Source organism: Colobus angolensis, unplaced genomic scaffold, assembly GCF_000951035.1.
Source record: "Colobus angolensis palliatus isolate OR3802 unplaced genomic scaffold, Cang.pa_1.0 Scaffold65, whole genome shotgun sequence".
NCBI classification, from domain to species: Eukaryota; Metazoa; Chordata; class Mammalia; order Primates; family Cercopithecidae; genus Colobus; species Colobus angolensis.
In genome coordinates, this window is record NW_012120154.1 from 4,622,230 (window position 1) to 4,633,082 (window position 10,853).

The 10,853-nt window shown below is 50.4% G+C and overlaps 1 protein-coding gene across 2 annotated transcripts in view; it reads left to right on the forward strand.

The window, feature by feature from the left end:
- The window catches only part of TEX33 (testis expressed 33), a 20,497-nt gene continuing 9,644 nt past the window's right edge, over positions 1–10,853 (forward strand). The window contains exons 1-4 of one of the 2 annotated variants that reach the window (XM_011964300.1): positions 1–108; positions 4,459–4,518; positions 8,187–8,634; positions 10,476–10,617. In XM_011964300.1, the coding sequence (XP_011819690.1) occupies positions 8,401–8,634; positions 10,476–10,617 (376 nt within the window). In that variant the 5' untranslated portion in view covers positions 1–108; positions 4,459–4,518; positions 8,187–8,400. Of the gene's footprint in view, positions 109–4,458; positions 4,519–8,167; positions 8,635–10,475; positions 10,618–10,853 lie in introns of both variants that reach the window. The other variant, XM_011964299.1, reaches the window with a different exon arrangement.

Below are 10,853 nucleotides of genomic sequence, written 5' to 3' on the forward strand. Positions count from 1 at the left end.
TCCATTGGTCTTTACCAGTAGTTCTGCAGCGGCGATCTGCACTCCTGGGCTTCAGCACACATCAGTGTGGTTCACGTGTTTCCTGCTGTTATGAAAGAGATTGGAGAGGTGAGGCAGAGACTTATGAAGGGCCAGGGTCCTTCCAGGACATGGGGTTTCATCTTCCTTTTCCCCATTCAGAGCTGCTTGTGAGTGAAGACTGCCCAGACTACAACTACCTTCCCGCCCTCTTTGACCAAAGTCTCTTAGGATCTCTCTCTCCAGGTCAGAAACTGGAAGTGAGTCCACACTTGTATTGTAGCCCGTCCAGACCGCTCTGGACTGGCGGTGCACGGGGACGTAGAGAGCTGCTGTGGACACATCAGGTGGGTGGCTGGGGATGGGGTATGGGGATGGGAGGAGAATGACAACTTGAAGGAGCTAACTTGAACTTCACCTAGCTTGAAGATGTGCAACTTAATTTTAGCCCCACCTGGTGAAGTCCTGTGTCTTTTCTGAGCCTCATTTTCTCCATCTGTGAAAGAGGATACATTAGTAGTGTCTCTGAACAGCTTACTGGGTATTTGTGAAAACAGACTAATTTACCAGATGTGTGAATGCTTGATATAGGACTTGTGTTAGTTATCTCTTGCTGCACAACAGATCACCCCAAAACTTAATGGGCTTAAGACAACATTTACTCTCTCATAGTTTCTGTGAGTTGGGAGTACTGGTGGAGTGTTGGTGATTTTTCTGTCCTAGGGTCTCTCACAGGCTGCAATCAAAGTGTTGCTTGGGTCTCTAGTCTCATCTCAAAGCTCAACCAGAGAAGGAATCCATTCACACGGCAGGATCCAGCTCCTTTGGAGCTGTTGGCAAGAGGCCACTCTGAGTTCCTTGCCCTGTGGACTTCACTGTAAGGCAGCTCACAACAGAGAAACTGGCTTCCATGAGAGCAGATGAGCTGAGGAGAGCTGCAGAGAGTGTGTGAACAAAACAGAAGTCTAGTCTCATATAAGTTCATCATGGATGCGACATCCCTCATTTTTGCCACATTCCATTCATCACTAGGTCCAGTCCACACTAAAGGGGAGGGAATTATACCAAGAAACAGGGATCACTGGGAGCCATGTCAACTGCCTACCACTGTCTGCCCTCTGGCCACCAATAATGTACATCCCTTCCACATGCAGAATACATTCATCCCCTCCTAAGATCTTTAAAATTCTCCTCCTATTAAAGCATCAGTTTAAAAGCTAGAATCTGGTCATATAAATCAGCTCCAGGTGTGGCTGAGGCTCCTCCAGTGTTATTCCTTAAGTACAGCTTTTCAAATTCAATTCTTCTCCATCATAGATCTGTGAAACTAAGTAATTTGCTCTGAACACACCTAACATACAATGATGTGATAGGCATAGGATAAGAGCTAGTGACATTCCTATTCGAAATTGAGGAAAATAGAGACATGGAGTCAATGGTCCATAGCAGTTTTGAAATCCAGCCACACAAATGTTGGACACTCCTTGGTTAGGTTTCAAGGCCTGGGAATGATTCTCCATGGCTCTCAGCTCTGCCTTCTGGAGTCTTGCTTCCACTCTCTGACTTGTCTTTTTTATTTTTATTTTTTTTTCCAATGGTGTCTTTTCATTTTGTACCGTCTCTATCCCTTTTACCCCAAGCTGCCGGCATTTTGCTGATGTTGTTTTCTCAACAGTAAAGCTTACAGGGGTTCACTCCACTGCACAAAACTCACACCCCTTTTTAACTGGGGCTCCTGTTGAGGAGCCTTAAGCTTCCTAGAGGTCCTATGGTTCTGTTAAGAGGATACATCAGGCATATCGTTAATGTCTTTAAAGCGCCCTTTGTGTGACGGAGTAATACCCTGATCCATTGATCTTTCTGAAGTTTTAACAACAGGTCGCACAGTCACACTCTTGGGCACACTTTCCAGACAGTCTTCTGAAGCCATTTCTTAATTTTAGCATCTTTTTGGCAACTGGAGAGGATGGGACTTCAGAACCATTAGTTAGGTACTGGCATCTTTTTCTTTAACAGTCCCTTCTTCAATTCATCTCCTTCCTCTCACATTTCCTTACAAGCAGCAAGAAGAAACTAAAAATCTGTTTAAGGTGATTTAGGCTTTTCCTATCGTGCTTCTCAAAATCCTTAAAGACTCTGAGCACTGCTTGGTTCCAAATTCAGTCCCACATTTTTAAGTATTTATTACAGCAACACCCTACTCTTAGCACCAAAATATGTATTAGCTATGTATTGTCGCATAACAAATGACCATAAAGCTTAGAAGCTTGACACTGCGTGTTTAAAACAGTACAAGTTTATGATCTCAGAGTTTATAGGGGTCAGAATCCTGACTTGGCTGGGTCCTCTGGCCCAGGGTATCCCACAGGCTGTAACAAAAGTGTCGTCCAGGCTGTGTTCTCATATCAAGGCTCAACTGGGGAAGGATCCACTTTCAAGCTCACTCAGGTGCCAGGATTCATTCAGTTCTTCAAAGACTGTTGGACTCAGGGCTTCTATTCCTTATGAGCTTTTGGCCAGAAGCCACCCTCAGTTTCTTGCTGCATGTGCTGCTCCACAGGGCAACTCAAAACATGGCATTTGCTGTCATCAGAATGAGCAAACCAAGGAGAGCCAGGGAAAGAGTGCAAACAAAACCAAAGTCATGGGCTGGGCACGGTGGCTCATGCTTGTAATCCCAGCACTTTGAGAGGCTGAAGCAGACGGATCATGAGATCAGGAGATCAAGACCATCCTGGCTAACACAGTGAAACCCCGTCTCTACTAAAAATACAAAAAAATTACCCGGGCATGGTGGCGTATGCCTGTAGTCCCAGCTACTACAGAGGCTGAGGCAGGAGAATGGCTTGAACCCAGGAGGCAGAGGTTGCAGTGAGCTGAGATTGTGCCACACTGCACTTCAGCCTGGGAGACAGAGTGAGACTCCGCCTCAAAAACAAACAAACAAACAAACAAACAAGCAAACACCTGAAGTCACTAACATAATCTTGGAAGTGACATCTCACCAGTTTTGTCATATCCTTTTTGACCAGAAGCAAGTCACTAGGCCCAGCCTACACTCAAGGGGTGGTGGGATCATACAATATGTGTTATCAGAAGGGTAGGATTATTGCAAGTTATATCAGAAGTTTCACAATCATCAAACAATGATTAAGTGTCCAAATTAATAGAGTGTTTTCCTTGGCGGTTTTTTTGAGAGTAAAATTGACCTGTTTTTGAGCTTACCAGAAAAACAACTTACAGGATGATCTTAGAGTCACTCTCCCTCTTTAGGCCTCAGTCCTCAAAGATCCCTTCCAGATCTGACTTGTTGTGTCTATTCCTCCCTTGTTACAAAGACACTTACCTCGTAGTAGTGTCTTTAGGGCTAGATTTTATTTTATTTATACTACAAAATTCACAAAAACCTGGGAGTGGGGGGGAGCAGTGGAGGGAGAACCCACATGGAATAAAAGAAGAGAACATAAATAAGAAAAAGAGGCCGGACACGGTGGCTCACGCCTGTAATCCCAGCACTTCAGGAGGCCGAGGCAGGTGGATCACTTGAGGCCAGGAGTTAGAGATCAGCTTGGCCAACATGGTGAAACGCCGTCTCTACTAAAAATACAAAAAATTAGCCAGGCATGGTGGCACACACCTGTAATCCTAGCTACTCGGGAGGCTGAGGTGGGAGAATTGCTTGAACTCGGGAGGCGGAGCTTGCACTTGCAGTGAGCCGAGATGGAGCCACTGCACTCCAGCCTGGGTGACAGAGTGAGACCCTGTCTCAAAAAAAAAAAAAAATCGCATAAGAAAGCGAAACACAAGCACGAAAGCTACAGAGGCTTTTGAAGCTACCCCTCTAATGTGAATCAAAGGCCTTAGGGAGAAGACTGAGTTTATAACAGAGCAAAGTGTGGGTTCCTGCTCTTGGCTTTTCTTCATGGTGGCTAAGCTGCTTCCCTTCCCTGACCATGAATGACCAGTCAGCAAATGGATACAATCCTATTTGCAGGAAGACAAATGGTTGCCAGGCTGGGGGCCGGGGCAATGGGCTTCACAGCCAGGGGTCTGCTAGGGTCTCCTAGGGTGGCGGTGATAGGGGAGAAGAGGAGGAGGAGATGAAGAGATTATGAAGGAGTAAAAGGAGCCCAGGGTCCCAAGGCTACTTGAGAAAGGCCTTTGAGGACTGGTGGGGTGGGGTGGGGGTGGCCAGGGCTTTTCAGAGAGGGCAGAGGCTGTGTAAGTCCAGGAGGCAGCCCCTGTGCCAGGGGTGATGAGTGAATGAGGCAGAGGCTACGTGGGTCTGGGCAGTGCCAGAAGGCACTAGGAACTGCTTAAGAACCTCTGATCGGGGTGGGCAGACAGCCACAGGCCTTCCTGTTCAGCTCCCAGCTCATCCTTGTTCACAGAGACTCTGTGTGTCATCTGAGATGATGAAATGTGGTGCTTTGTTTACAGGACGAAGCTTGGAATTGCCTGTCGCACAGCAAGAGGCTATGGAGCTGGGCCACCGAGCAGGTAGGACAGGCAGGCCAGGGATGTGCTGAATGCACATCCAGGCTTCTGGAGGGACTCCCTGGGGCAGCAGGGCACAGGCCCTTTCTCCTCCCTTCCGTCTTGTGTTGGCCGCCAGACCCACCATCGGCCCTGGCTTCCTAGGGGGCATTCTGTTGGAAGACAGAAGGAAAAAGGAGGGATTGGAATTACTGAGCCCTCCCATCCTGCCATGTGTAGGGATTATTCACCCCGATATGGTCCCCATCCTGAGGGGATGACTCAGGTGGTCTGAGTCTTGTGTGCACCAGAAGGGCAGGACTGTGGGGGGACATGGTGAGGGGCCTGGCCTTGGTGGGTGGGAGGTACATATGGGGGTCACACGTGAGCCAAGACCAGGGTTAGTGTAAAGCCCAAGGAGTGGAGGGGAATGTTCCAGGCAGGAGGAACAGCTCAGGCAAAGGCCTGGAAGGGAGAGAGGTCTGACACTTTCCAGGAGTCCTGAGAGCAGGGACTCTGCCCTGAGGACAAGAGGAAAGATTTCAATGTAGGCGTGGGATTGAGTCAGGCCTGCTCTGAGAAGGGTCCCCAGGGGTGAGTGGAGGGTGGCTGGGGCTGGCAGGTGGGATGGGGAGAAGAGAGTCTAGTGAGTTGGAGCAGCACTCCTCCTAAAATCTTCCTCCAATGTCGTGAATGCCCAGGGGCCTTGTTAGACACTCAGATTCCAGATTCGGGGCCTTTCTGATGCAGCAGCTCTGAGAGGGGCCCAGGAATCTGTATTTTTAGTGAACGCCCAGGGAATCCTGATACAAAGCCACATTTAGATAAACTCTGCGGACTAATCATTTGATCTTCATAATAGCAGATGAAGCAGGGTTCACTCTGCCCATTTTGCAGCTGAATGAATGGAGTAGAGGGAAGGTGTCAATGAGATTCTTGAAATGACAGACACAGGTCTTTCATTCATGCATGCATCCATTCATTCATTCAACAGATATTCAACACTGAGAGGATAGGGGTTGGCCTGTTCAGCTTACTGTTGTGTCCCCGTCACCTGGCATAGCACCTGACACGTAGTTGGGTCTTGCTCAGTTGATGAGTTGGTGAATATCCTGGCTCTCCAGGCCAGGGATATAAGACATATTAGGGCCATAAACGTACCCATAATCCCAAAGGGCAGGCTGAGGGTGAGCTGGCAATGGCAACAGCAAGTGCTGCTAGAGGAGGCAGTGCAGGACTGGCTGTCCTGAGCCTGAATCCAGGAGGAGCCCATCCCTGTGCTGGGCCCTCAGTCTACCCAGGAGCAGGGGGCGGGGGGCTGAGGTTGACCAGATAGGTGGTCTTCCCGCTCTCTGCCTCCGCTCTTTTGAGGAGGGTCATCATGCCCGTCCATCCTGACAGTCCAGCTGTCTCCAGAGGTGCCCCTCTGCTTGGCTGCCTGCTGGTTGGGGCTGGTCTCAGGGAACAGGTTTTCCCTCTGCCTGTCGTGTAGGTGACAAAGAGCCATGACAAAGGCACCAAGTGGAAGGAAGATGAGGAGAAAGTGGGCAGGGAAGCAGAGAAATCTCAAGTCTCTGTCTCCCACTGCCCTGGGAAAGGGTCTGCAGTCCCCCGAGGGGTAGGCGAGAAGGGCCCTCCCTACCTCCATCGCTTGTGACAGCAGAGAAGGGATCCGTGGGAGTGAAATAAAAACCGCAGTGGCTGCCAAAGCCTGATGTTTGCAGCATCCTTCTCTGAGAAACTAAACTGGGCCCATCTGAATGTTCCCCAGTGGGGTGGTGGTGGAGGCCTGCAGGGCTCCGAAGGGAAGTTAGGGCTATCTCCACTACCTTGAGTAGATCTCCAAGGCAGGGTGGCGCATTGAACAGCAAGTTACAAAGCAACACACTACTCTGGTCTCATTCATACCCAAAAGCGAAACAAAGTTATGTTTTGTGTTTTGTTTTGTTTTGTTTTGTTTGAGGTGGAGTCTCGCTCTGTTGCCCAGGCTGGAGTGCAGCGGTGTGATCTCAGCTTAATGCAACCTCCGCCTCCCGGGTTCAGGTGATTCTCTTGCTTCAGTTTCCCCAGTAGCTGGGATTACAGGTGCATGTCACCACACCCACCTAATTTTTGTATTTTTAGTAGAGGTGGGGTTTCACCATGTTGGCCAGGCTGATCTCGAACCTCAAGTGATCTGACCACCCTGGCCTCCCAAAGTGCTGGCATGAGCCACCATGTATAGGCGTGTCATTAATGACCCTTACAGGTGTGAGGCCCTTAATGACCACTTATAGGTATGAGCCACTGTCATGCGCGTCCGTGTGAAGAGACCACCAAACAGGCTTTGTGTGAGCAATAAAGCTTTTTAATCACCAGGGTGCAGGCGGGCTGAGTCTGAAAAGAGAATCAGCAAAGGGTGGTGGGATTATCACTAGTTCTTATAGGACTGGGTTAGGCGGTGGAGTTAGGAGCAAGTGTTTTTTTTTTTTTTTTTTTTTTTTTTTTTTTTTTTTTTTTTTTTTTTTGCGGGCAGGGGTTGGATCTTACAAAGTACATTCTCAAGGGTGGGAAGAATATTACGAAGTACCTTCCTAAGGGCGGGGGAGGATATTACAAAGGACCTTCTCAAGGGTGGGGAGGGCATATCCTACAAAGTACATTTGCAAGGGCGGGGGAACATCACAAAGTACATTATCGCAAGGGCCAGGAGGGTGTATTGTCACAAAGTCAATTGATCAGTTAGGGCAGGGCAGGAACAAATCGCAATGGTAGAATGTTAGTTAAGGCAGGAACTAGCTATTTTCACATCTTTTGTGGATCTTCAGTTGCTTCAGGCCATTTGGATGTATACCCACAGGCCACAGGGGATATGTTGGCTTAGCTTGGGCTCAGAGGCCTGACAGCCACCATGCCCAGCCCCTGTGTATCTTTTAAGAGGACTGGAGGACTCATCTTGAGGTTTTGGAGGGAAGACCACCAAACACATTTACAGCTGTAATCTGGGGTGGAGGATGGGGCCAGGCTGTGAGGCTGAGAGCAAGAGACCCAGAGGTGAGGAGGCTGTGGGCAGGGACGTCGGAGACAGGGAGAGGTGGGGAGGAGAGAGCCTGGGAGGTGACTGGGATGCTGCCACTTCTCAGCCCTGGCGAAGGGAGGAGGTAGGTATTGGGGAGCAGCCTTGCATTGGAGGCAAAGTCTGGGAGTCCCATCCAGCTCCAGTACTTCCCAGGCATGTGGCTTGGCCCCAAGAACGCCTCTGCCAGTGCCACTGCTGCCAGATTCTCACTGCGGAGAGTAAGGGGGAGGTTTCAAGATGGAAAAGTGGAGAAAGGAACTATCCAAATGGAGCCAGGGGCATGAAAGTGCAGACAGGCCAAGTCCCTTGCTTACGGTCACACAGCTAGGCCTCAAGGCAGGACAGGCTTGGGGGTAGCCCTTGTTGCCCCAGGTAATGTGGACTAACCCTGCTCATGGGAGGCATGGCAGGCTGACCTGTCTTCTCCCTTTGTCTCCTAATTTCCCACCCATGCCTCCGGTCCCCCTCCCCTTCTCTGGCTCTGGAGTTCTGGGGCTCTGTGTCTGTCTGTTCCCCCTCCTCACCCCCATGTCTGCCCCTCTCCCCACCCTCTACTTTCTGCCCTTGTCTGCGTGTCTCTCTCCCTCCCCTTCTGTTTCTCTTTGTCCTGTTCAGGTACAACCTCTTTGACCAGGGCCCACCTGAACGACAAGGAGGGCCAGCAGGACTTGGACCCCTGGAAAACGGCCTGCAGTTCCTTGGACACCTCCAAGTTCAAGAACCAGGGTCTGTCGTCACCACAGCCCCTGCCCCGGGGAGCCAGCACTCAAGGCCGCTCCCTAGGGCGGTGCCACTCGAAGGAGATTCCCCCTCCACCTCCGACTGCTGCCAGCAGGGATTCTCTGGGGATGGACTCACAGTCCAGGTCCCTGAAGAACAAGGGCTCTCGATCCTCCTCAAGAGAGAACAGGGCCACCTCGGGAGAGGAGACTCAGCCGTGCCAGGGGACGGATGACGTTCCCAGCTTGGGGGCCCAGGACCAGAGGAGCACGCCCACGAACCAGAAGGGCAGCATCATTCCTAATAACATTCGCCACAAGTTTGGGAGCAACGTGGTGGACGAGCTGGTCTCCGAGGAGCAGGTGTCATAGCAGGGGCCAGGAGGGTGATGCAGAGTCTTAAATTGAGGTCACAAGATAAACTCACTCTTGAGTACAGAGTCCCTATAATAATAACACTAGAAAGCAGTATCTCCTGAGCACCTGTTGTGTGCCAGGCACTGTGCACTGTTTAAACTTCACATATAACAAGCTGTTACATCTTCCCAGCAACCCATGAGGAAGGTACTATTATTCTCCTCATTTTATGGTTAAGGAGCCCGAGGCTTAGAGGGGTTAAGTCAGTCAACCAAATTCACCCAATTGTGTGAGACGAGGGTGCAAACTGGGTCGGCAGGTTCTGGAACTCCAGCCCTTAATGACTTTGCAGTTAAAAGCCTTTTGTGTGAATTGGATGTTTTCCATTTGAACAAGTCTCCCAAAGAAGACAACATTTAGTAGATGGATAGCATTTATCGGGAATCAGAAGACTTGGATTTGAATCCTGGACCTGCTCCTAAATGCTGGGTGACTTTGGATAAGTTACTTACCCTCTCTGGGCTTCAGTCTCCACATCTGTAAAGCAAGGCAGCTGGACTAGGTCAGGCTGACAAATACACAGTGTGTATATCACAACCCTCCCAGCCTGCATTCATGGCAGACATCGCTAGTCGATGCCAGCACTCTTTTCCACCCGATATAGCATTCCAGGCAGTCACTAAGAATCAACTGAAACTTAAGATAAAATTCGTCTACCATTTTTGGTCAAATGCTGTGTTCTTTCTGCCCTGGCATTCTGAGACATACTTTCAAAGCCACCATCTCAACCCTCATAGCAACTGCATTGTGTGGAAGGTCAGACAGGAGTTGTTGCTTCATTTTTAACAGATGGTATAACCAAGTCCCAAGGAGGGTCTTGGGTCACAAAAGCTGGGGGTCAGGCTTCTCCCAGGCTACCCTTCCACTCTGTCATTTTAATGTGCGGTGACCCCACCACCAGCAAGTCTGGAAGGTCTCAATCTTGACATGTTCTGCCCCACTTGGAGGAACTTGTCCCAATTTGAGGTTGACTCTATGGCCACTACCTCTCACCGCCCTGCCCAGCCTTGGGAGATGTCCTTTTTTTCTTCAGCCGCCATTGTCCCTGACTGGAATCAAGAAATCTGTGTTTTCTGCCCACCTGTAACTTATGTCACAAGTGTCATTAAGCCAGCAAGTGTCAGAGCTGGAAGCCACTTCAAAGAGCATCCAGTTCCACCCTGCCTTCACATTTTACATGTAGGGAAACTGAGGCCTAGAGTGGACAAGAGGCTTGCCGAAGTCAGCAGCTGATATATTGCAGAAATGGAACTCAAACCCAGGTGTTCTGCCCCTGGGCCTGGGCTCAGCTTCTCTGCGTGTCATTTTCCCTGTTGGTATGAAGAGGGAGTTGGCCTTGTTGAAAGCTAAGCACCCACCCAGAGCTGCCCTGTGTGATGCCTCAGTTGTAGGAGCCAAGCCAGGGCTCTGTGGCCTGCCAGCCGTGTGAATTGGGTGATCTCTGGCCTCTGGAGGCCCGCTTTCCTCATTTATAAAATGGAGGGAAGAGTGGCACCCTATAGAGACCCCCCACGCCAGTGTTGCATGTAGCAGGTGCTGAATGCTTGGAAGAGGTTTTATGATCGTTAACCTGATGCCCCCCACCCGTGGCAGTGCAGCTGAGAGGGGTTGGGGCTGGGGCCTTTGTATACTCCAGCTCCCCAGCCCTGTGAACAGGTTGAGGGCTGCAGGCTGAAGGTGGGATCGGGGTGGGGAGGGCAGGGTCAAGGGAGGAGGAGCTGGAGGGCGATATGGGGCTTGACACTGCTTTCCCATCCCCTGTCTGTTGTCCCTGCCTCCCTGCTCAGGCTCAAAGGGCTATTGATGAAGTCTTCGAGGGCCAGAAGAAGGCAGGCTCAAGGCCCAGCAGGACCCCGAATCCTGTGGAAATCTCCGTCTTCTCAGACTACTATGATCTCGGCTACAACATGCGGTCAAACTTGTTTCAAGGTCAAGTCAAAGGGGAAAAGGGTGGGGCCGGGAACACCCATGGTCTCCCAGGCATGGGGCAGGGAGGGCCTTTACCCCAGGGCACATCTCCAGGGACACTTATTTCATGCCCATGTGTCCTCTATGTGAGCTTGCGAGTGCTGGGAGCATCCAGACCCCTGTCCTCGATGTGTGGATGATTCGTCCCAGTTGGCAGTCAGCCCCTCACGCTCCCAGACACCTGTGGCCCCTTCCCT